General features: G+C 40.4%; 1 protein-coding gene across 1 annotated transcript in view; it reads left to right on the forward strand.

The window, feature by feature from the left end:
• Positions 1-27,696, forward strand: part of Tmem164 (transmembrane protein 164) — a 177,862-nt gene that overhangs the window by 119,945 nt on the left and 30,221 nt on the right. The window contains 1 exon segment of the mRNA XM_038317458.1: positions 3,892-3,970. Coding sequence (XP_038173386.1) covers positions 3,892-3,970 — 79 coding nt within the window.

Raw genomic sequence — 27,696 nt, forward strand, 5'->3', positions numbered from 1 at the left:
CCCCCTGCCGAATCCTTGTGATTTGGCCTCTGTTCTTAGTTCAGCTTTCTTTGTGGCATCATATTGTAGGGAACTCTCGAATGGGAGTGAGACACCCCTCACTGCATGCATTTGAATAGATGGGAACAGGGTCTTGGGTACTCCAGATGAGGTCCAGCAAAGAGGCTTAGGAATCCTTCATTACAGGCAAAGATTAGCCACTCTGACTTGTGGGGGAGTGACATCGGGCAGAGCAGACTGTGAAGGTGGCAATCATTTGAACAGGAAGGGGCTGGGCCATATAACCATGTAGAGAGACAAGTAGGGACATGTTCTAGTTCCATGACAGCACCCATCATTGCTACCACTGTTACCACTCTGGTTGAGAACAGTGGCCTTCTGCATCAGCACCTTCTGTGGGGCAGGCTTTTGGAGGAGGTACTGAGCAGGGCAGAGTAGAGTTCTTCATCCTTAGGTGTGTCAACCATAGATTCTGCACCCACAGATTCACCAACTGGATTGCATGTATTGGAAACACAAGTCTATGCTAAACAAGTTCAGACTTTTGTTATTCCCTGCTCAGCACAGTATGAGACTCTTTTTCAGCATTTACGTTTACATTAGGGATTATAAGTCATCTATATATAACTTAACAGGGATATCCAGCCTTTTGACATTGTGACATGACATTGTCATTTACACATGTGTGTGTGGCCTGCATTCATAGTTGTCTTGGGGGCCATGTGACCAGGCCTGGTCTAAAATATCTAGGCAGGTACTAAAGAGATGGCTCAGTGGTTAAGAGTATGCCCCGTTCTTTTAGAGGACCCAGGTTCAGTTCCCAGGATCCACATTGGGCAGCTCACAGCCACTTGTAACTGTTTCTAGAGGCCTTGTGCCCTCCTGGCCTCTGTGGCACTGCACGTGTACACTCAGGCATACACATATACACCTAAAATAAATAAATGGATTATTAATTAAAGGGGTCTGGAGATCTGGAGAGATAGTTAAGTGTCTATGAGCACTGTTTGCTCTTCCAGAGGACTCAGGTTCAATTCCCAGAACCCACATGGAGCTCAAACCATGTATAACTCCAGTTCCAGGGTATCATATGACCTCTCTGACTTTTGTAGGTACTGCATGCTCATGGCACACAGACATACATGCAGGCAAACCACCGATACACATAAAGTAAAAGGAAAATTAAAAAGTAGAATAAAATCCCCCTAACCCTAAAATGTCTAGGCAGATGTTTATACACAAGGGCTGCATTACTTTTTTGCTAGGGACTTGAACATCTTCAGATTTTGGAATGTGGTAGTGGGATCTTGGAATCATTCCCCACCCAAAGATACTGAGTAAAGACTGACTGTATACTGCCTGAGATTATCCATTTGAAGTCAGCCTGCATGCATTTGAATCCTGCCTCCACAATGAGCTGTAAGTTATCTTACCTTTCTGGGCCCGAGTTTCTTACCTGAAAAATGGATAGTTGAGACAGTATAGTTAAAAGTTTACAAAATGTTTCTGTCATAGTAGTTCTTGGCTCTCATGAAGCACTATATAAATCATATAACCATCTTAGAATACCACAATTCTTTCCATTTTATTGATCCCAGAAATTGAGTGGAGCAGTTAGGTGACTTGCCCAAAGACATAGGAATGTTGAGTAACAGAGTCAAATCTCGAACACAGACATAGCAAGCTTGAATGGCATATCTTAAAGCCAGTGTGCTCAGCTGCCTGCCAGGACATGCAGGTGGATGCTTTCCTTTCTCAGGAGGCATGGGCAAATGGGTACAGGGTACAGGTGGGCAGCGGAATTGCATGGTAATTCACAGTGACTGTTGGACACATGACCTTGATTTGGTTTTGTGTTCCATACTATGGGATGGCAGCCTGACCTCAGGCTCATTTTGGAGAGTGGTCAGTGTTGTGACTTTACCCAGAGAGTCAAACCATCCTGGGATTCTTTTCTCCTTGTCTCGTTTCGGGTGACTTCATTGAAATAACTTTCCCCTACTACCCAACCCCCCATTTGCCTCTGTGTCTTAGGTTCCTTATCTATCAAAGGTGAATGATTGAATAGCTCATGGTATAAAAATATTTGAAAAGCATAAATAATACCCCAAATTAAAACCACTATAATCATTTTTAACCATATCAATTAGGTTCACATCGGAGTCTCTTAGGCTGCCATAGCAGCCTTCTGCTAGTGATGCTGTGTGACAGATGGCATAACCAGCTGTGGCATGTTCTGCAGACTGGTTTGGAACCTTGTCTCCTTTTCTGGGTTTACACATATTCTTCTGTGAACATAAAGTAGTAGCTGTGTATAATCTCGGCCCCTGGGAAATTTTCCTTCAGTGTAGAATTCTGTAGTCAAGACCCATTGTCTGTGTCCAGGGTCCTTAGTTGGCCCAGCTACCATTCTGGGAATGCTGCCAAGTCTTGGTTTCAGCTCTTGGCACAAGGCAACCTTGGGCTCATGTGCTTTAGTTCCTATAACTGTTTCCTCTCATTAGCACACAGACTTGATTTTGCGCTTGCACTGAAGGGAGCAGGGAAGCAGCTGACACCTTCCCTGGAGTTCTTGTCTCCTGGGCTTGCCTTGGTGTCTGTGTGTATTGCGCGTGCACGTGCGTGTGTGTGTGTGTGTGTGTGTCTCTCTGTGTGTGTGTGTGTGTGTGCGCGCGCGCGCACGCGCCCACACTAGGGCTTGAGAATTGGCCTTGGATGAACCACCTGGCAAATTCCTTTTTTTCTCCAGAGTTAGTAGTCCAGCACCGAGTTTTATTTTATATTGTCTTTTTAATTTTCATTTTGGCCTTTTAAAAATTAATACTTTGAGGATTTCATACAGCATATCCTTATATTCTTTCTCATCCTCTCAGCACTTCTGTTTTGAGAGAAATAGGAAATGGGTGAGAGTGTTGGACATGGGGAGAGCAAGGAAGGTCTTTCTGGAAAACTATCAGAATTGGGTGCTCTCCTTAGTACTCACTCTAAAATAGGGTAAACCGTCAACAGACACCCAGGGATCCCACAGGGAAACACATTATTCTCGGAGGTGGACTTGACCACACCTAGGGTTCCTCTTTTTTTTTCATTTGAATATGAGTTTTTTAAACCCTCCATTGAATGTTCTTGTCAAATGAGTAAATTTAAATTCTCTGCCATCTGCTTTCCAAGAGTGGAACTATAAGGTTGTTTCTTCAAATGTATTCTACAGAGTATTATTATTATTTTAATTTATTATTTATTTTAAATATATATATATATATATATATATATATATGTGGAGAGAGAGAGACACAGAGAGAGAGAGAGACAGAGAGAGAGAGAGAGAGAGAGAGAGAGAGAGAGAGAGAGAGAGAGAGAGAGAGAGAGAGACAGACAGACAGATGGACAGACAGACGGGGTTTTTTGGTGGCCTTGGTGGACCTAGAACTAGCTTTTTAGACCAGGCTAGCCTTGAACTCACAGAGGTCTGCCTGCCTCTGCCTCCCGAGTGCTGGGATTAAAGCTGTGTGCCACCACTTCCTAGTAGAAATACATTTTTCCTAAGGAAACTCTTCAGAAAGCACCATACAAACCACTTGAGTTCGTTTTTCACCAGTGGTCTTCATGGTGCATCTCCGAGTGGATATGTTGCTACATGTGACATCCGTTCAATTTGAATACACTTTTCCAGTAGAGTTTTCCTTGTGCCATCTCTGTAAACTACAGTTTGGAATATGCCAGATGAGATGAGAAAGTTCTATCCTTTTGTTCTTTATTTTTGAATTGTGACAGGAGGTGAAAGGATGAAGTCACAATTGCCACCTTGTGGGTCCTGAAGGCTAAGGGTGTCTAGCAGAGTCTAATGCGCCATCTGCTCTGAATGTCTCTCTGTCTTCTTTCTCCCTACAGCTCCCATTTGAACTGGAGATTTACTACATTCAGCATGTTATGCTCTACGTGGTCCCCATCTACCTGATTTGGAAAGGAGGTAAGACCAGCATAGCACATGCCTCTGTACTCTCCACCCCTTTCATTTCTCTCTGTCTGGAGGGGTTACATTCTCTTGGGTGCCTACCAGGATCTCGGGGTGCTGCTTGGCTGAGTGTCTACAGCATGCTTAATGTTGGTCGCCAGGCAGTGGGGCAGTAGGCATGAAAGAGGCCTGCAAAGATTCTGAGCACTCTTCAGAATCATCCCTTGTCATTGAGCATGGTACCACTGACTGCCTGTCACAGAACCTTGGTGTTGGGTTCTTGGTGGTGGCCTGGGATGTGCATGGAACCCAGCACACTGTGCCATTCTTATGCTTCTGCCTCCCCCTGTGCCATTGCACACCTCAGATTAGTAGAGAAAGAAGGTACTCCATCTTCTCAAGAAAGAGACTGCATTCTTGCTCTTTGAGTCCATGGTCTCAGAACCAGAAAAACTACGGAAAGGGGCTAGACATACACAGACTAAGAGATTATGGGATTGAAGATATGCACAGAATAGGAGATTAGCAGATAGAAGATGTGCACAGAAAATGAGATTATGAGATTGAAGACTGCAGAAAATAGGAGATTATGGCATTGAAGATGTGCACAGAAGAGATAAAAGGATTTAAGACATGCAAAGAATAGGAAGAGGTTGTTATTGAAGATGTGCACAGAATAAAAGATTATGGTGTTGAATGTGTGCACAGAATAGAAGATTATGGGATTGAAGACTGCACAGAATAGGAAATTATGGGATTGAAGACATTCACAGAATAGGGGATTATGGGATTGAAGAAATGAACAGAGGAGATTAGGAGACTGAAGTCATACATAGAATAGGATATTATGGGACTGAAGATGTGCATAGAATAGGAGATTATGGGATTGAACACGTGTGGGGAATAGATTATGGGATTGAAGACATGCAGAGACTAGGAGATAAGGGGATTGAAAACGTGCATTCAAAACATGCACAGAATAGGAGATTATGGGCTTAAAGACTGCAAAGAATAGGAAATTATGGGATTGAAGATGTGCACAGAATAGGATATTCTAGGATTGAAGGTATGCACAGAATAGGAGATTATGGAATTGAAGACGAGCACAGAATATGAGATTATAGAATTGAAGAAGTGCACAGAATAGATTAGGAGATTGAAGACATGCACATAATAGAAGATTATGGGAGTGATACATCCACAAAATAGAAGATTAAGTGATTGAAGAGGTACGCATAATAGGAGATTATGGGATTGAAGATGTAAACAGAATAGGAGATTATAGGATTAAAGATGTGCAAAGAATAGGAGATAAGGTGATTGAAGGCATGCACAGAATAAAAGATTATGGGATTGAAGATGTGGACAGAATAGATTAGAGGATTGAAGCCGTGCACAGAATAGATTATGGGATTGAAGGCCTGCACAGAATAAAAGATTATGGGATTTAAGACATGCACAGAATAAAATATTATGGAACTGAAGACGTACACAGAATAGATTAGAGTATGAAGATGTGCACAGAATAGGAGATTATGGGATTAAAGACTTACACAGAATAGATCATTGGATTGAAGACATACACAGAATAGAAGATTAGGGGATTATAGACATGCACAGAATAGGAAATTATTGGATTGAAGTCTTGAACAGAATAGGAAATTAGGGGATTGAAGTCGTGCACAAAATAGGAGATTATGGAATTGAAGACATGCACAGACTAGGAGATTATGGGATTGAAGAATTGCACAGAATAGGAGATTAGTGGATTGAAGACATACACAGATTAGATTAGGGGACATGCAAAGAATAGAAGATTATGGGTTTGAAAACTGCACAGAACAGATTATACGATTGAAGATGTGCACAGAATAGGAGATTATGGGACTGAAGATGTGCACAGAAGAGATTATATGAATGAAAGCGTTCACAGAAGAGCAGATTATGGGATTGAAGACGTGCAAGGATTGAAGTCGTGTACATAATAGGAAATAAGGTGATTAAGATATGCACATAATAGTAGGAGATTATAGGATTAAAGATGTACACATAATATGAGATTATGGGATTGAAGATGTGAACATAGTAGGAGATTATGGGACTGAAGACTTGCACAGAATTGGAGATTATGGGATTGAAGATATTTACAGAATAGGAGATTAGGGGATTGAAGATGTTCACAGATTAGATTATGGGATTTAAGACATGCAAAGAATAGGAGATTATGGGCTTGAAGACTGCATGGAATAATAGATTATGCGATTGAAGATAGGCACAGAATAGTAGATTATGGGACTGAAGACGTGCACAGAATAGATTATGGTATTGAAGGCATTCACAGAAGAACAGATTATGGGATTAAAGATGTGCAAAGATAGGAGGTTAGGGGATTGAAGAGATGTTCAGAATAGGATATTAGGGAATTTAAAATGTGCACAAAATTGATTATGGGATTGAATACATGCACAGGATAGATTAGAGGTTTTAAGACATGCATATAATTGGAGATTAAGAGATTGAAAGCATGCGCAGAATAAAAGATTATGGAATTGAAGACGTGAGCCGAATAGATTGGGGGATTGAAGACATGCACAGAATAGCAGATTATGGGATTAAAGTTGTGCACACAATAGGAAATTGGAGGATAAAAAGCATGTACAGAATAAGAGATTAGGAGAATTAAGACAGGCACAAAATAAGAGATTATAGGATGGAAATGAGAATAGAACAGGGGGTATGTGATTGAAATCATGCACAGAATAGATTATGTGATTAAATATGTGCACAGAAAAAGATATTTTGGGATTGGAGATGTGCAGAGAATAGGAGATTCTGGGATTGAAGACGTGCGTAGATTAGGAGATATTTATGTGATTGAAGTGAGCATAGTTAAGAGATTGAGGATGTGCACAAAAATATGATACTAAGGAATTGAAGACATGCACATATTAGGAGATTCTGGGATTGAAGACATGCACAGAAAATGAAATTATGTGATTGGTGACTTGCACAGAATAGGATATTATGGTATTGAAGGCGTGCACAGAATAGCAGATATGGGATTTAAGTTGTACATAGAATGCAAAATTAGGGAATTGAAAGTATGCACAGAATAGGAGATCAGAAGAATGAAGACATGCACAGAATAGGAGGAGATTATGGGATTGAAGACGTGCACAGAGTAGATTAGGGGATTGAAGATGTGCACACAATAGGAGGTGGTTATGGGATTGGAAACCTCCACATAATAGGAGATTATGTGATTGAAGAAGTGCATTGTGTACAGAAAAGGACATTGTGTGATTGAAAATGAGCACAGAATAGGAGATTATTGGACTGAAGGTGTACACAGAGCAGATTATGGGTTTGAAATCGTACACAGAATAGGAAATTAGTGATTGAAAGCATGCACAGAGTAGGAGAAGACATCATAGAATAGGAGAATATGGGGTTGAAACCGTGCACAGAATAGAGGATTAGGGTATTGAAGACGTGCATAGAAAAGATTATGTGATTGAAAATGAGCACAGAATAGGAGATTAGCTGATTGAAGACATGCACAGAATAGAAGATGATGGGATTCAAGATGTGCACAGAATAGGAGATTGAGGGATTGGAGATGTGCACACAATAGGAGGAGATTAAGGAATTAAAAACCTCCACAGAATAGTAGATTATATGATTAATGAAGTACACCGAATATTAGATTGTTATTGAAGAAGTGCACAGAATAGGAAATTAGGGGATTGAAGATGTGCACAGAATAGGAGATTAGGGGATTGAAGATGTGCATACAATAGGAAGAGATGATGGGACTGCAAACCTCCACAGAATAGTAGATTATGTGATTGACGACATGCATAAAATAAAGGATTGAAGATGTGCCCAGAATACAAGATTATCGGATTGAAAACATGCAGAGAATAGGAGATTAAGGGATTGAAGATGTGCACAAAATAGGAGATCCTGGGATTGAAGAACTCCACAGAATATGAGATTATGTGATTGAAGACATTCACAGAATAAGAGATTATGGGATTGAAGGCATGCACAGAATAGGAGATTATGGAATTGAAGGCATTCACAGAATAAAAGATTATGGGATTGAATACATGCACAGAATAGGTGATTAGAGGATTGAAGATGTGCACAGAATGTGAGATTATTGGATTTAATATATGCACAGATATGAGTTTATGGCCTTGAAGACATCATAAAATAGGAGATTATGGGATTGAAGACTTGCAAAGAATAGAAGATTAGGAGAATGAAGACATGCACAGAACAAGAGGAAAATATGGGATTGAAAACGTGCACAGAATAGGAGATTAGGGGATGGAAGACGTGCTCATAATAGATTAGGAGACTGAAGTCTTACACAGAATAGAAGATTGTTTTTGAAGACGTGTACAGAATAGTTGTTTAAGGAATTAAAGACTTGCACAGAATAAGAGATTATGTGATCAAAGAAATGCACAGAATACAAGATTATGGGATAGAAGCGGTACAAGGAAGAAGAGATTATGGGATTGAAGACGTGCACAGAAGAGGAGATTATGGGAGTGAAAATGTCACCAGCATGTTAGATTAGGAAATTGAAGATGTGTACATAATAGGAGATAATGAATTGAGAGTGCACACAATAGGAGATTAGGAGATTGATTATGTGCACATAATAGGAGATTATGTGATTCAAGACATGCACAGAATAGGAGATTATGGGATTAAAGCCGTGAAAAGAATAGGAGGAAATTATGTGATTGAAATGAGCACAGAATAGGAGATTAAGGGATTGATGACATGTGCAGAAGAGGACATGATAGGCTTGATAGCTGCAAAAAATAGGAGATTATGGGATTGAAGACGTGCACAGAATAGGTTGGATTGAAGATGGGCACACAAAAAGAGATTATGTTATTGAAAACATGCACAGAATAGGAAATTAGGAAAATAAAGACATTCACAGAATAGTAGGAGTCTATGAGATTGAAAACATGCACAGGATAGGAGATTAAGAAATTAAATACATGTACATAATAGGAGATAATGGGTTGAGGGTGCACAGTACAGGAGATTTGGGAATTGAAGGCTTGAACAGAATAGGAGATTATGGGATACAAGACATAAAAAGAATAGGAGATTAGGGGATTCATAACGTGCACAGAGCAGGATATTACGTGATGGAAGACATGCACAGGATAGGAGATTTTGGGATTGAAGACATGCACAGAAGGAGGATAGGGCATCTAAAATGCACAGAATAGGAGATTATGGCAATGTAAAAATGCACAAGACAGGTGATTAGAAGACTGAAGATGAAGACATGCAAAGAATATGAGATTATGGGTTTGAGGATGTACACTGAATAGGATCTTTGTATACAGAATAGGGAATTTGGTGACTGAAAGCATGTGCAGTATAGGAGAAGAGAAAGTGATTAAGGGATTGAAAACGTGCACAGAGTAGATTATGGGATTGAAGACGTGCTGAGAATAGGAGATTCTGGGATTGAAGATGTGCACATAACAGGTGATGTGATTGGAACTGCACAGAATCCAACATTGTGGTATCGAAAATGTGTACACAATAGATTACAAGATTGAGGATGTGCACAATATATGAGATTGTATGGTTGAAGACATGTACAGAATAGAAAGAGTTTATGTGATTGAAATGAGCACGGAATAGATTAGGGGAATCAAGACATGCACATAATAGGAGGTTCTGGGATTGAAACTACATAGAATAGGAGTTTATGGCAATGAAAACTGCACACAATAGGAGATTAGAAGATTGGAGATGTGAACAAAATACGAGATTATTTGATTGAAGACATGCAAAGAATATGAGATTATGGGATTGAAGACTTGAACAGAATAGGATCTTCTAGGATTCAAGACGCTCAGAGATTACGAGATTATGTGAGTGAGGACGTGTACAGAATATGACATTATGGTATTGATGGTATGCACAGAATAGCAGATTATGTAACTGACGTTGTGCGCAGAGCAGGAAATTAGGGGATTGAAAGCATGCGCAGAATAGGAGATTAACAGAATGAAGACGTGCATAGAATAAAAGATTATGGGATTGAAGACATTCACAGAATAGTTTAGAGAATTGCATACATGCACAGAATAGGAGAGTAGGGGATTGAAGATGTGCACAGAATAGGAGGGGTGTTGTGAATGAAATGAGCAGAAAATAGGAGATCGTGAGATTGAAGACGTGCACAGAATAGGAGATAATGGGAATGAAGACATGGACAGAATATGAAATTAGGGGAAAAAAGATAAATTAGGAGATTGAGAGCTGCACAGAATAGGAAATTAGGGGATTGAAGACGTGCACATAATGGGAGATTAGGAGAATGAAGACATGCACAGAATAGGAAGAAATTATGCAATTGAAACCATGCACAGATAGAGGATTATGGGATTGAAGACGTGCACACGATAGGAGACGGGATTGAAGACTTGCACAGAATAGGAGATTATGGAATTGAAGACGTGCACAGAATATAAGATTATGCAATTGAAAGATGGGCACCGAATAGAAGATTAGGAGATTGAAGACATGCACATAATAGGAGATTATGGGAGTGATACATCCACAAAACAGAAAATTAGGAGATGGAAGAGATACACAGAATAGGAGATTATGGGATTGAAGCCGTGCACAGAATAGATTATGGGATTGAAGACGTGCTGAGAATAGGAGATTCTGGGATTGAAGACGTGCACATAACAGGTTATGTGATTGGAACTGCACAGAATCCAATATTGTGGTATTGAAAATGTGAACACCACAGATTTCAAGACTGAGGATGTGCACAATATATGAGATTGTATGGTTGAAGACGTGTACAGAATAGAAAGAGTTTATGTGATTGAAATGAGCACGGAATAGATTAGGGGAATCAAGACATGCACATAATAGGAGGTTCTGGGATTGAAACTAAACAGAATAGGAGTTTATGGCAATGAAAACTGCACACAGTAGGAGATTAGAAGATTGGAGATGTGAACAAAATACGAGATTATTTGATTGAAGACATGCAAAGAATATGAGATTATGGGATTGAAGACTTGAACAGAATAGAATCTTTTAGGATTCAAGACACTCAGAGATTACAAGATTGTGTGAGTGAGGACGTGTACAGAATATGACATTATGGTATTGATGGTATGCACAGAATAGCAGATTATGTAACTGACGTTGTGCGCAGAGTAGGAAATTTGGGGATTGAAAGCATGCGCAGAATAGATTAACAGAATGAAGACGTGCACAGAATAAAAGATTATGGGACTGAAGACGTGCACAGAATAGGAGGGGTGTTGTGGTTGAAATGAGCAGAAAATAGGAGATCGTGAGATTGAAGACGTGCACAGAATAGGAGATTATGGAAATGAAGACGTGGACAGAATATGAAATTAGGGGAAAAAGATAAATTAGGGGATTGACAGCTGAACAGAATAGGAGATTAGCAGAATGAAAACGAGCACAGAAAAGGAGGAGATTGTGAAACTGAAAATGAGCACCAAATAGGAGATTAAGGGATTGCAGACACGCACATAATAGGAGATTAGGAGAATGAAGACATGCACAGAGTGGGAGGAGATTATGGGATTGAAACCGTGCACAAGATAAAAGATTAGGAGATTGAAACCGTGCACATAATAGGAGATAGGGGATTGAAGGCTTGCACAGAATAGGAGATTTGGAGGATGAAGACATTCACAGAATATTAGGAGTCTATGGGATTGGAAACATTCACAGAATAGGAGACTAACTATTGAAGACATGTACGTACTAAGGAATAATGGGTTGAGGGTGTACAGTATAGGAGATTAGCAGATTGATTACATGCATAGAACAGGGGATTATGGGATTGAAGACTTGCACAGAATAGGAGGTTAGGGGATTGAAGACGTGCACATAATGGGAGATTAGGAGAATGAAGACATGCACAGAATAGGAAGAGATTACGCGATTGAAACCATGCACAGATAGAAGATTATGGGATTGAAGACGTGCACACAGTAGGAGACAGGGGATTGAAGACTTGCACAGAATAGGAGATTAGGGGATTGAAGGCATGCACATAATAGGACGTTTTGGGATTTAAACTGCACAGAATCGGAGATTATGAGATTGAACACGTGCACAAAATAGGAGATTCCAAGAATGAGGATGTGCACAAAATATGAGATTATATGGTTGAAGACATGCGAAGAATAAGAGATTTTGGAATTGAAGATGTGCATAAAATAGGAATCTCCTGGGAGATTCAAGACTTGCACAGAATACGAGATTATGTGATTGACGACGGGTACAGAACAGGAGGTTATGGGATTGAAGGCATTCACAGAATAGGAAAATAGGGGATTGAAAGTGTGCACAGTATAGGAGATTAGGAGAATGAAGATGTGCACAGAATAGGAAGAGATTATGAGAGTGAAACCGTGCACAGAATAGGGGATTGAAGACGTGCACATAACAGGAGGTTATGGGACTGAAACTGCACAGAATAGGAGATTTTACGTACTAAGGAATAATGGGTTGAATGTGTACAGTATAGGAGATTAGCAGATTGATTACATGCATAGAACAGGGTATTATGGGATTGAAGACATGTACGTAATGGAAGATTCAGAGAATGAAGACATGCACACAATAGGAAGAGATTATGTGATTGAAATCATGCACAGGTACAAGATTATGGGATTGAAGACGTGCTCACAATAGGAGACAGAATAGGATATTATGTGATTGACAAGATGCGCAGATTAAAAGATTATTGGATTGAAGATGTGCACAGAATAGATTTGGGGATTGAAGATATACACAAAATAGGATATTAGGTGATTTAACTATGTACTGAATAGGAGATTTGGGGCTTGAAGTTTTGCACAGAATAGGAGATTACTTCATTGAAGACATACACAGAATAGGAGAATCTTGGATGGAAGATGTGCACATAATAGGAGGTCATGGGATTGAAACTGTGCATAATCGGAGATTATGGGATTGAAAACGTGCTCATAATAGGATATTAGAAGATTGAAGATGTGCACAGAATACGAGATTATGTGACTGAATACGTGTACAGAATAAGAGATTATGTAATTTAAGACGTGCACAGAACAGGAGATTTTGTGATTGACGACATGCATAGATTAGGAGGTTATGGGATTGAAGGCATGAACAGAATTAGAGATTATGTGTTTGAAGACATGCACATGATAGATTAGGGGCTTGAAAATGTGCACAGAATACAAGAGTATTGGATTGAAGACGTGCCCATAATAGGACGTTATGGGATTTAAACTGCACAGAATCTTAGTTTATGGTATTGAAATGTGCACAGAGGAGATTAGAATGTTGAATATGTGTACAAAACATGAGATTATGTTATTGAAGATGTGTACAGTATAGGAGATTATGGGATTGATGACATGCACAGATTAGGAGACTATGGGATTGAAGACGTGAACAGAATAGGAGATTATGGGATTGAAAATGTGCACAGAATAATTTAGAGGATTGAATATCTGCACACAATAGGATATTATGGGAATGAAGATGTGCACAGAATAGGAGAATAGGGGATTGAAGATGTCCACATAAGAGGAGTTAATTTGATTGAAACTGCACAGAATAGGAGATTATAGGATTGAAAACATGCACAGAATAGGAGATTGGAAGATTGAAGACATGCACAGTATAAGAGATTATGGAATTTAAGAGGTGCACAGAATAGGAAATTCTGTGATTTAAGACGTATACAGAATAAGAGATTCTGGTTTTGAAGACTTGAACATAATATGAATTTAAGAGATTGAAAGCGTTCACAGAATAGGAGGTTAGGAGAATAAAGATGTGCACTGAATATGAAGAGATTATGGGATTGAAAACATGCCCAGAATAGGAGATTAAGAAATTGAAGATGTGTATGTAATAGGAGGTTAATGGTTGAGAGTGCAGAGAACAGGATATTAGGGGATTGATGACGTGCACATATTAGTAGATTATGTGATTCAAGATGTGCACAGAATAGATTAGAGGATTTAAAATGTGCACAAAATAGATTATGGGATTGAAGACATACACAGAATAGGAGGAGATTATGTGATTGAAAATGAGCACAGAATAGGAGATTAGGAGTTTGAAGACATGCACAGAATAGGAGATGATGGGCTTGATAACTGCCCAAAATAGGAGATTATGGGGATGAAGACATAACACAGAATAGGAGATTATTGAATTAAAGATTTGCACAAAATAGGAGATTATCTTATTGAAAACATGCATAGAATAGTATATTATATGATTAAAGAAGTGCATAGAATAGGACATTAGGGGATTGAAGACATACACATAATAGGAGATGATTGGCTTTATAACTACACAAAATAGAAGATTATGAGATTGAAGATGTGCACAGAAGAGGAGATTATGGCATTGAAGATGTACACACAATACGAGATTATGGGATTGAAAACCTCCACAGAATAGGAGATTCTGTGATTTAAGATGTGCACAGGACAGATTAGAGGATTGAAGACATGCACAGCATACAAAATTAAGGGATTGAAGACATGCCCAAAATAGATTAAGGGATTGAAGATTTGTACAAAATAGGAGATTCTGGGATTGAAGATGTGCACAGAATACGAGATTATGTGATTGAAGACATTCACAGAATAGGAGATTATGAGATTGAAGACATTCACAGAATCAGAGATTATGGGATTGAATACATGTACAGTATAGGAGACTGTAGACTGAAGGCATTCTCATAATAAAAGATTATGGGATTTAATATGTGCACAGAATAGGAGATTATGGGATAGAAGATGTGCACTGAATAGATTAGAGGATTTAGATGTGCACAGAATAAGATATTATTTGATTTAAATATGCACAGAATAGGAGATTATGTACTTAAAGACATCATAGAATAGGAGATTATGGATTGAAGATGTGCACAGAATAGGAGATTAGGAGAATAAAGACATGTACAGAATAGGAAGAGAATATGGCATTGAGACCTTGCACAGAATAAGAGATTAGGGGATTGAAAGCATGCACATAAGAGATTAGGGGATTCAAGGCGTGCACAGATTAAAAGATTATGTGATTGAAGAGGTGCACATAATAGGAGAATAGAAAATTGAAGACATGCACAGAATAGATTAGAGGATTGAAGATGTGCACAGAATAGGAGATTATTGGATTTAAGACCTGCACAGAATGGAAGATTATGGGACTGTATACATGAACAGAAGGGAAGATAGTGGGATTGAATACATGCACAGAGTATGAGAATAGGGGATTTAAGACGTGCACAGTAGGGGCTGGAGAGATGACTCAGAGGTTAAAGAGCACTGGCTGCTCTTCCAGAGGTCCTGAATTCAATTCCCTGCAACCACATGGTGGCTCACAACCATCTGTAATAAGATCTGGCACCCTCTTCTGGCATGCAGGCATACATGGAGGCAGAATGTTGTATATATAATAAATAAATAAATCTTTAAAAAAGACATACACAGTATAGATTAGAAGATTAAGGCATGCACAGAACAGGACATTATGAGATTGAAGACTTGCACAGAATAGGAGATTGGGGGATTTAAGATATGCACATAATAGGAGATAATGGGATTGAAGACTTCAACTGACTAAGAGATTCTGGGTTTGAAAACATGCACAAAATAGGATATTAGTGTATTGATGATTTGCACAGAATAGGAGATAATGGGATTTAAGGTGTGCACAGAATAGTAGATTAAAGCATTGAAGAAATGCATAGAATAGGAGATAAGGAGATTGAAGACATGCACATAATAGAGGATTCTGGTATTGAAGATTTGAACACAATAGGATATTATGGGGTTGAAGACATGTACAACATAGGAAATTAGGGAATTGAAGAGGTACACAGATTAGAAGATTTAGGGGTTGAAGACTGCAGAGAATAGATTATGGTATTTAAGATGTGCACAGAATACGAGATTATGCAATTAAAGACATGCACAGAATAGGAGATTGTGGAACTGAAGGCATGCACAGAATAGCGATTATTGGATTAAACACGTACACAGAATAGGAGATTAGGGATTGAAGACGTGCAGATAATCAGAGGTTATAGGATTGAAACGGCACAGAATAGGAGATTTTGGAATTGAAAACATGCACATAATAGGGGATTAGAAGATTGAAGATGTGCACAGAACAGGATCTTTTGGGATTGAAGAAGTGCACAGAATATGAGATAATGTGATTGAAAATGTGTACAGAACAAGATTATGGGATTGAAGGTGTTACCAGAATAGGAAAATAGGGGATCGAAAGCATGCACAGTATATGAGATTAGGAAAATAAAGACATGCATAGAACAGGTGGAGATTATGGGATTGAAACTATGCACAAGATAGGAGATTAGGGGATTGAAAACGTGCATATAATAGGACATAGGGGATTGAAGGCTTGCACAGAATAGGAGAGTTGGAGAATGAGGATATTCACAGAATAGGGGATCAAGAATTGAAGACATGTACATAATAGGAAATAATGGGTTAAGGGTGTACAGTATAGGACATTAGCAGATTGATTACATGCACAGAACAACAGATTATTGGATTGAAGACGTGCACAAAATAGGAGATTAGGGGATTGAAGACGTGAACATAATAGAAGGTTATGGAATTGAAACTGCACAGAATCGGAGATTATGAGATTGAAAATGTGCATACAATAGGCGATTACAAGATTGAGGATGTTCACAAAATATGAGATATATGGTTGAAGACATGCACAGAATAGGAAGGGTTTATGTGATTGAAATGAGCACAGAATAGGCAGTTATGTGATTGAACACGTGGACAGAATATGAAATTAGGGGATTGACAGAATAGGAGATTAGCAGAATGAAGACGAGCTTTACAGAAAAGGAAGAGATTATGAATTTGAAAACAAGCACCAAATAGGAGATCAGGGGATTGCAGACGTGCACATAATAGGAGATTAGGAGAATGAAGGCATGCACAGAATAGGAGGGGATTATGGAATTGAAACCATGCACAAAATAGGAGATTAGGGGATTGAAACCGTGCACATAATAGGAGATAGGGGATTGAAGGCTTGCACAAAATAAAAGATTATAAGAATGAAGACATGTATAGAATAAGAGATTAAGGGATTGAAGACGAGCACAGAGTAGATTAGATGATTGAATATTTGGACAGTATAGGGGATTTTGGCATTGAAGATGTGCACAGAATAGGAGGAGATTATGTGATTGAAAACGAGCACAGAATAGGAGATTAGGAAAATGAAGTTGTGTATATAATAGGAGATTATCGGATTGAGACTGCACAGAATAGGAGATTATGGGATTGAAGACATGAACAGAATATGTTAGAGGATTGTAGATGTGCACAGAATAGGATATTATTGGCTGGAAGTCATAGAAATGGATATTATGGATTAGAAGATGTGCACAGAATAGGAGTTTAGGATAATGAAGACATGCACAGAGTATGAGATCATTGGATTGAATGCATGCACAGTGTAGAAGATTAAGAAATTGAAAAAACGAAAAAAAACAAAAAAAGAATTTGAAATGTTGGACAGAATAGTATATTATGAGATTGAAGATGTGCACAGGATAGGAGATTATGGGATTAAAGATGTGCACAGAACAAGAGATTAGGGGATTGAAGATGTGCAAAGAATAGGAGGAGATTAGGGAATAAAGACGTGCACAGAATAGGCGATTAGGAATTTGAAGATGTGTACATAATCATGGGATTGAGACTGTGCAGAATAGGAGATTATGGGATTGAATATGTGAACAGAATAGGATATTAGGAGATTGATGATGTAATATAATAGGAGATTAATGGGATTAAAGACATGCACTGAATAGGAGATTATGAGATTGAAGTCGTGCACAGAATAGGAGATTAGGGGGTTGAAGATGTGTACAGAATAGGAGATTATGGATTTGAAGCCTGCACAGAATAGATTATAGGATTGAAGACATGCATAAAATATAGGAAATTAGGGGATTGAAGACATGCATAGAAGATTCGGGGATTGGAGACATGCACATAATAGGAGATTATGGGATTTAAGACGTCCACAGAATAGAAGATTATAGGATTGAAGATGTGAACAAAATAGGAGATTATGTGATTGAAAATATGCACAGAATAGGAGTTTAGGAGATTGAAGACACGCACAGAATAGATTATGGGATTTAAGACATGCACAGAATAGGAGATTATTGGATTGAAAACATGCACAAAATAGGATATTAGAGGACTGAAGACGTGCACAGAATAGGAGGTTTGGGGATGAAGGCATGCACAGATTAAGAGATTATGTGATTTAAGACATGCACACTATAGATTAGCGGATTGAAGACATGCACAGAATAGAGGATTGAAGACGTGAACAGAATAGGTGATTATGGGATTGAAGATGCGCACAGAATAGGAGATTATGGCATTAAAGACGTGCACAGAATAGGAGATTATGGGATTGTATACGTGCACAGAATAGGAGATTAGGAGATTGAAGATTGCACAAAATAGGAGATTATGTGATTAAAGACATACACAGAATAGGAGGAGATTATATGATTAAAAATGTTCACAGAATAGGAGATTAAGAAATTGAAGATGCGTACATAATAGAAGATTATGAGTTGAGAGTGCCAGAATAGGAGATTCTGGGATTGTATACGTGCACAGAATAGGAGATTCAGGGATTGTATACGTGCACAGAATAGGAGACTAGGGGATTGAAGATGTGCACATAATAGGAGATTATGGGGTTGAAGATGTCCACAGAATAGAAGATTATTGGATTTAAGATGTGAACAGAATAGGAGATTATGTGATTTAATACTTGCACAGAATAGGAGATTTGGGGATGAAGGCATGCACAGAATAGATTCGAGGATTGAAGATGTGAACAGAATAGGTGATTATGGGATTGAAGACCTGCATAGAAGATATGGGATTGAAGACGTGTACAGAAGAGGATATTAGGGAAGTGAAGACTTGCACAGAATAGGAGATTATGTGATTGGAGACATGCACAGAATAGGAGATCATAGGATTGAAGATGTGAACAGAATAGGAGATTGTGGGATTGAAGATGTGGACACTATAGGAGAGTAGGGAACTGAAGATGTGCACAGAATAGTAGATAATTGGATTGAAGACATACACAGAGTAGGAGGTTATGGCATTGAAGATGTACACAGAATAAGAGATTAGGGGATTTAAGACATGCACAGAATATGAGATTATAGGATTGAAGATCTGCACAGAATAGGAGATTAGGGGTTTGAAGACATGCCCAGAATAGGAGATTCTGGGATTAAATATGTGCACAGATAGAAGGAAACCATGAGATTGAAAACATGCACTGAATAGGAGATTAGGAAATTGAAAATGTGTACATAATAAGAGATTATGGGATCGAGAGTGCACAGAATAGAAGATTATGGGATTTAAAACATGCACAGAATAGGATATTAGAAGATTGAGGATGTGCACAGAATAGATTAGAGGACTGAAGCTGTGCACAGAATAGGAGATTATGGGATTGAAAACGTGAACAGAATATTAGATTAGGAAATTGAAGATGTGTACATAATAGCACATTATGGGATTGAAGACATTCACATAATAGGAGATTATGGGATTGAAGGCGTGCACAAAATAGGAGATTAGGGGTTGAAGACATGCATAGAATAGGAGAGTGTGTGATTGAGACTGCACAGAACAGGAGATCGTGGGATTGAAGAATTGCACAGAATAGGAGATTAGAAGAATGAAGACTTGCACAGAATAGGAGATTGGGGGATTGAAGATGTGCCCAGAATAGATTATGGGATTGAAGACATTCACAGAATAGCAGATTAGGGGATTGAAGACGTTCAAGAATAGGAGATTATAGTATTGAAGACATGCACAGAATAGGAGATTATGGGATTGAAGAGAGAGGCAGTGAAAGTAATCATCCATCATGTCTGAGAAAGGATTACGACTGTCTCTTTAGCCAAGCAGGAGACAGCATTGACATAGTAGAGACAGACTGCAAAGGGATGCGATGTGCTAGTGACTGTTATAGGGGAATGAACAAGAGGCCAGGATAGTTCCTGTGCCTTCTATGCTGCCTGAAAACCTCTAGAACTGAAGGGTTTTCCTCTCTTCTCATTACCAGAGCCTGTCTGTCCTGGTTGCTGGGAGTTTTCTGGGAGACAAACCATTTCCTACTGCACCTCAGGCAGCAGAGTTCCATTTCTATTACTTTAAGCTGGCCACCTGGAGCCTTGTGCTCACTAGTTGGTACTCCTGAAGAAAGGCTGGGCTCAGCTGCGTCTTGTCATCCAGATTTGTCTCTTCTTCCCTGGTTCTGTCAGGTCAGCTTTACATTTGGTGACTGACTGTCCTTTGAGGCTGTTTAACCCGATGTTGCCACTAGGTGTCTCACACTGCCCAAGACCTCTTCCCTTTACTTAGATTTGAAAGTATTGTTTTCCTGACTGAGCGCCTAGGGAAGCCTAACATTCCTCCATCCAGGAGACTCCTGCGGCTTCTCAGCTCTGTCCTGGGTGGCAGAGGCAGCAGCAGTCTAGTCATCGTCAAATCTCAGAAGTTCATGCATTCCGAGTAGAACCAGAACATCCAGCCCGTAGGTAGCTAATTGTTCTTTTCCTCTGAGATGTGTGCTGGGAAGTATGGCCAAATCCGCATGTTTGTCATTGGCATGATTTTATACTTTGAGCTCACCATCAAAAGCTGTCCAGTAGTTGTGTGACAGTGGTCTACCGTGGAACGTGCTGGATGGTTAGCGCTTCACCTTCTGGGGAGAGAGTGAGGGGTCAGGGAGAGACAGCCCAGGATGTCATGCCTTCTAAACAGGGTTGATTCTCTGCAGCCCTCTGTTGAGGCGGTTTCTGTCTTTTTTTTTGAGGCATGTGAGCTGAGGAAATAGGTATTCTGAGTCTTCAATTTGTTTCTTATTTTCAGTCTTCACTCGATGGGAAGCTGCAGCAGTACTAAGAGCCACAGTAAATAGGAGTAACTGCCTTGTTATGGACTACTTGCCCTGTGCAGAATATGTGTGCGTGTGTTGTACGTGCACTTTTAAATGGCCTATTGATGGACCGTCCTACAGACAAGAAAAGTAAGGCTGAGAAACCTTACATACTTTGTCCATTGCTCTAAGGGGCAAAGCTAGAGTTCAAAGGCTAGCCAAACTTCCTCCTATGACTAAGGCTTTCCCCCATGCACCATCCCATCCAGAAGGCCAGATGTCTTTGCCTTTACCCCATCAGCCTGGGAGTTCTGTCCCTTGTGTGTTCTTTCTCCTCCACGTCAGTTCATTTACTCAGTGTTGAACACCTCCCATGTGTCGGGCATTCGCAAATGGGGAACCTGGGGAAGGTAGAGCATTACAGCACACTGTGGGAGGTGCTACGGAGGGGAGTGTGGAAAGAGAATGCCGTTTCCAAATGCCAACTCATCTTCGTTTCTCTACTGTTTCCAGGAAGGTAATTGTTTGTTCTTAGAGAAAATGCTGCTAGTATCTGAGGGCCCTAACTCAGGATGCAAACTAGGACCATAAGAAGAGGCCTCTGCTTTTGGGTTATACCTCATTGTCACCTTGGTGAGGATTTAGCTGGCAAGACTGGAAGGAAGGATAATGTCCTTTTTACTCCAGGTCTGGGTGAGAGCTCCTAAGTAACCAGTAAAACTTGAAGGTCCTCTCCCTTCTGTCTGGACAGTGGAGAGCAGTTTCCAGGATTTGGCTTCTTTTCTGACTCTTTGCTGCCACCTGCTGCTTACTTCAGAATTGTGAGCACAAAGAAGAAAATTCTAAATTTCTGCCAAAGTAAGACTAGTCTTGTTTCTTGTCCTTAGCCTTGGGCTCTACCCCTTCAGGAGGAGGCTTGAATCTGGAGATATGAGATGCTAAGTACCTGATAAAGCAAGAAACCATAGTTTATGTCTAATCTCCTTGAGACTCCAGACATATTCCTGAAAGAAATGCTTGGGAGTTTTGGCATGAGCACAAAGTTTCTGTTCCCAGAGCTCTGGTGTGGGGTATTGAGTGGGAACCCCATTCCTTCCTCATTTCCATGGTGCTAACACATCATTACAGGCCATATGGCCGTTCTTGGCCCTAATGTTCTTTTCCTGCTCCAGCCTGACTCTTCCCTTCTTCCCAACTCTTTGTCTTTGGTTTCCTGGATGAAATTTCCTCTTTGTTTTTCCCCTTTGTTGTTGTTAATGTTTGTGGTTTTTTCTTATTGTATCTTGCCACATTGTAGTTGTATATGCACATAGGGCACACCACAATAACACACACATGGTAGAATGATTGAATTCACTTGTATATAGGATACAGAATAATGCTGAAACATATATGATCTACAAGAATTGAGTCATGCTAATCAAAGCTCACTCTTGGAAACACCCCCTACCTGGCCAGCAACTCTCTACAGAACCAAGACTCTGATGTTTTTCCCAGTGCTGTGCAGTATGCCCTGCCCCGTGTATTGCCTGGTAATTCCACCATCTTCCCTAGGTCATTGCTTTATCTCAACTCTGGGGGAAATGCTTTCTCCTTTATCATTCTCCTTACAACTATCACCTCCCTCTTTCCCCTCCTCCCTCCCCCTCCCCCTTCTGAGTATGGTGTGAGAGGCACCCATACATACCACCATGCCTGGTTTATGTAGTGCCAGGATCAAACTCAGGATCTTGTGCTTGCTAGGCAAGCAATCTGTCAATTGAGCTATATATATCCTCCGTCCCTCTCTACTCTCCTATTCCCTGCTACCATCACTTGGGTTTCTTCTTTGCTGTGGGAGCTCCTTCAGCCAATAGCCTTTAAGATACCAGCCCACTTGGATGTTGTCTCTTGTACTATAAATGCAGACATAAAGTTTGTGCGGTCTCTCTCTCGGCTGCTGGATTCAGTTCCTGTTCCCTGCTCATTCAGAGGACTGTGATCTGTGAGTCTACCCCTAAATAAAGAACCCCTTATTATACTCATTTCTGAACTAGTGTGGAACTACTGTATAGTGTCCATCTATACTTTTTTGCTTACTTCACACTCCTAGAAGTCTGTGGCCCATGGCCCTCAGGATTTCCATTGCAGTGTTAGGCGACATTCCCTGAGACTTGTTGCCAAGAATGTTGGTTGCAAACCTGCCTTCTCAAGGTTTGAGCCTGTAAATTGCATTGCTTCCAAATGCCCTTCTCTTTAACTACCAGGGTCCTGCTTTCCCCCAAGACTGCTCTGTATGAGATGACAAACTGCTCTGACCATGTCTTTGATCTATAGCTTCACTCTTCTCAACTTCCGGTCTTCCCACTTAGCTTGCGCCACCATGAGCAGATGCTGGGATTTTCCTTTCCCAAGCTCCTGACCGTTTCCTATGCCCCTGTCCCCTGTAACTGGGAGCAGTTTCCAGTTCCTTTGTCATGTGCCCAGTCTTAGCCTAGTGGAGAAAAAGTAAGGGATTCTGATGCCGGCCACTGAAGCTGAAGCCTCTGTTACAACTTTGGTCAACACTGTGGCTCAGTTGTTCTCTCTTTGCTTAGATGCTTCTTCCACACATGTAAATGTTTAAACATTTCCCACCTCAACTGTTCTGCTCATTGTACTCACACTTCCTAGTCTTTGCATGCTCCAGACTCTGCCCGCCCCTCTGACGGATAAAAGGGAAGTTAGTGTATGAAAATTCTCTAATGCTTGTCACCCCTTCTTTAGCGTCTTTCCCCACATCACACTGACTCAATGTTCATGTCCCTTCTTCTTCCATCTCAGAAGAAGAGGTAGTCCTGACTGGCCAGTCACACCTCTGTTACCCTCCGCACCTCATGGGCAGACCTCATTTCTTTGGTTCTTTTTTTTTTTTTGGTTGGTTTTGGCTTTTTGAGACAGGATTTCTCTGTGTAGCCCTGGCTGTCTTCGAACTTGCTTTGTAGACCAGGCTGGCCTTGACTACAGAGATCCACCTACCTCTGCTAGAGTTAAAGAGGTACATCACCACTGCCCAGGAACAGCATTCTCCCTCCTTCCCTCCCTCCCTCCCTCCCTCCCTCCCTCCTTTCCTCCTTTGCTCCCTTCCTCCCTCCCTCTCTTGCTCCCTACCTCCCTCCTTCCTTTCCTTCCCTTCCCTTCCTTTTCCTTTCTTTTCCCCAGGCTTTTCAAACAATTAAGCCCAGCACAGTTCTGTCTTTGTTTGTCCAGTCCAGGAATAGTTGAGGACAGCTCATCACAGAATCATAAACCCACTTAAAATATTGTTGGTTTTTTGGTGACTCGGTTCTTCTAGCATGAATTTTGTGGAGGCCACAATATCAAAAGGCCGAGGATGCATGGTGTCAATAATATTTCCACCTGTTTACCTCTTTACTTATGATGGCTTTTTTGTCTTCTTCATATGAACAACATCTATTACTCAGAATGTAATATATGTCCTTGAATCTATTGATTTTAAGAATATGGTTATTCTTAAGGCAACCCTCAAAATGTTCATTAAAGTGTAGCTTTGATTTCCTGTCTATTTTTTTAGACACTTGAAATATATATCACTTTTTAAATGATTTATAACCACATATCACCTCATGAGCTCTGTGGACTTGTGGAAGACACACATCTGCTCTCTGAGTCTGCCTTCTCCATTAATCCTTAAAACAGTGCAGCCTGACATCCCCTCTCTTACGAGGCTCTTCACTGCCAAGGTCACCACCAGCACCCGTCTGACCAAAGCTAATAACCAACTTTTATCCAACAGGAACCCTGCTGCAGTGGAGACTCTTGGCTGCATCCTTTTGGGAGGCTTTGGGTTTTGCCTTCCCAATCTCCCTTTCTTCTGGCCTGCGCTCCTCACTGCTTCTGCTTTCACAGTGTCTCTCATAAGGCCCACTTCTGTAGTCCTCTGGGGTGTCTCTTTCCCGAGAGGTCTGGTCTAGGCACATTTCCTCTTGAAGATCCTGGCATCATTTTGTGTTTTAGAGCTTGACTGTCAGTCAGTGTGGGGCTGGCTGCTGCCACCATCCATAGCTCTATTCATGCTGTTGGGGGTGGGAAGTATATGCCATGGTGCGCATGCGTAAGCAAGAGACTAGCTTTCGGGAGCTGATTGTCTCCTTCCAGTTTTATGCAGGTTCCAGGCGTTGAACTCAGACCGCAAGTCCTGTCAGAGAGGCATTGCCTGCTGAGCCATCTTGCCGGTGGGTCACGAAGCTTATTTTTTAAGGCTCATCACCAGCTCTACCTGTCTCCAGCAGTCCTGCTTCAGCCTGACTGTGATTTTATGCCTCTCACTTCCCCTCCAGCATGTCTGTTTTTCTGATTTTACTCAGTGGCATCACAAAGTCACTCAAGGTAGAATCTAGGAAGATCCCCGCCCCTAGGATCCCACCTACCCATTCATTCATTTCCTCTATGCTATATTAAGTGCCTTTTCCCAGCAAGTCTCCTCACTGGCCACTGGGGTGTGCTAGTAAGCAAACTGCAGACAGTATCTCGTCCCACTCAGCTTTTGTGGGTCCCTGCCCAGGGAAAAATGAATCTGATACAGAAATAGGGTAAAACGGAGATGAGTACTGGGAAGAAAGGGAGCACTCGTTCATGAGAGCATAGGACAAAGCAAGGTGACCTAGTCTGGAGGCTTGGGAGAGAGAGAGAATTTCCTTTAACTCTTAAATGGAGATTGGAAGAGTAAGTAGGAGTTTGTCAGGCAAAGTAAAAGCTGTAGAAAGCCGTTGAATTCTTTCTTGTGGCTGGACAAAATGGCATGTATATTTGTGGCAAGGGTGAGAGCGATGGAGGAGGCATGTGACAGTGAGCCCAAGTGGCAGGTGGGGCCACAATAAAAGGCTCTGTGAACCCTGAGAGGTTGGTCTTGTTTATACAACACAGGGGAGGCAGTCAGAGTTTTAAGAAGGACAAGATGCTGGCTCGTTTTTCACATTGAACTTGTTTCCAGATTCAAGTTCATTTACAAAATTTACAATTTAAGAGTGGAAATACTAAAACCTACAGTATTGTTAAAAGTGTCCTTTCTACACCTGCTCCATCCATGTTTCCCTGCCCTCACTATGGAGGCAGCAGCTACTTTGGGTTTTTGCATACCCTTCCGTGGTTTCCCTTCATACAGTTGACCGTCTGTGTCCACGGGTTCTGCTGCATTTATTTCTCTATTTCTGTGCATGTATGTGTGTCACAGCACACATGTGGAGGTCAGAGGGCAGCTTGCTGGACATGGCTCTTTCCTTCCACCAAACTGGGGAGTGGATCTGAGGCTGAAACTCAGGTCCTTGGGTTGGCAGCACCTTTACCCACTGAATCATCTTGCTGGGACCGGGTTCTGTTTCTTTCCGTATCCCTGGGTTCAGTCAAACTTTTTTGAAAGTTTTTTTTTTAAATTGTCTGCACTAAACATATACAGCCTTTTTTCTCATTATTGTTCCCTAAACAATATAGTATAACAACGTTTAATATAATGTTTCTATGGTATTGGACATTGTAAATGATCGAGAGATGATTTAAATTATGAGGAAGGTTTGTGTATGTTATGTGCAAACACTGTTCTGTTTTGTATAATCATCTGGAGTAGTGCTTATTTTGGTATCTATGCGGGTTCCTGGAACCAAGCCCCTTAGATATCAAGGGATAACTATACAAGGAAATGAAAACATGATTTTAGCCCTTCTTAAGACAAATAAATACTCAAAAGCAGCGTGTCTGCTGTCGCTGTTGTTAGTGTGGCTGTTGCCTTGGTTTAGCTTAGAGAATAGCTTCAGGTAGGCCCACAGGTATCTTCCCCTTTGTTTCCATGGCAGCCTAGAATTCCATATATCGATGGTAGAATATAGTATAATAAAAATGACCATACCTTCTCTAACACAGCTAATGCCAGGTATTTCTTCCAGCTTTAGCTCATTTGGTCACAATAACATTTTTAGGGAGGTGTCCCTGTTATCTTGTGCTTATTTATGAGGAAATGGATGGATCTGTCCATGGCAGATGCAGCATTTGAATGGGAGACTGTGGGTTGGACAAAGGGCTCTTCCCTTGAAGAGGGACATGGGGGTTACAAGAGTGTATGTTATGTTATCAGTCAATAATTTATTGACTGATGTGCATTTGGGTTGTTTCCATACAAAGGTACCAAGACAATGTGTTTCCAGTCTTTTGTATTTTTGCATATCTGGTGGGTGAAAAAAAATCCAACGAAAGCAAACTAGTATAGCAGTTCAATTTTCTTCTGTTTCTTTTTGTTTGAGTACAGCTGAGCACTTTAGGAACAAGTTCACAGTCTTTTTTCTCCTTGTTGGGATGGAGCCCAGGGCTTTATGTATTCCGGGCCAACAATTTACACACTAAGTAAGGCACACTCCCAGTCCCTTCTTTTTTATGTTTGGGATTATATTTGATTCCCCCTTCTCTGAACTCCATGTTTCTCCTATGTGCTCGTTTTTCTCTTCTGTCAGTCATCAAATACATTGAATCCCAAAAGCTCTTTACATATTTACATATGAATAGCAGATACGCTGCCAAGCTTTGATGTCTTTTGACTTTTGATTTTATTTGACTTTATTTGTATTTGGTTTTGATCAGGCAGAATTTCTATGTGGTTTTAAGTTGTCTGTCTTTTTTTAAAAAATATTTATTTAATATATACTTGTCTGCAC

This window comes from Arvicola amphibius, chromosome X, assembly GCF_903992535.2.
Source record: "Arvicola amphibius chromosome X, mArvAmp1.2, whole genome shotgun sequence".
In the NCBI taxonomy this organism is placed as follows: domain Eukaryota; kingdom Metazoa; phylum Chordata; class Mammalia; order Rodentia; family Cricetidae; genus Arvicola; species Arvicola amphibius.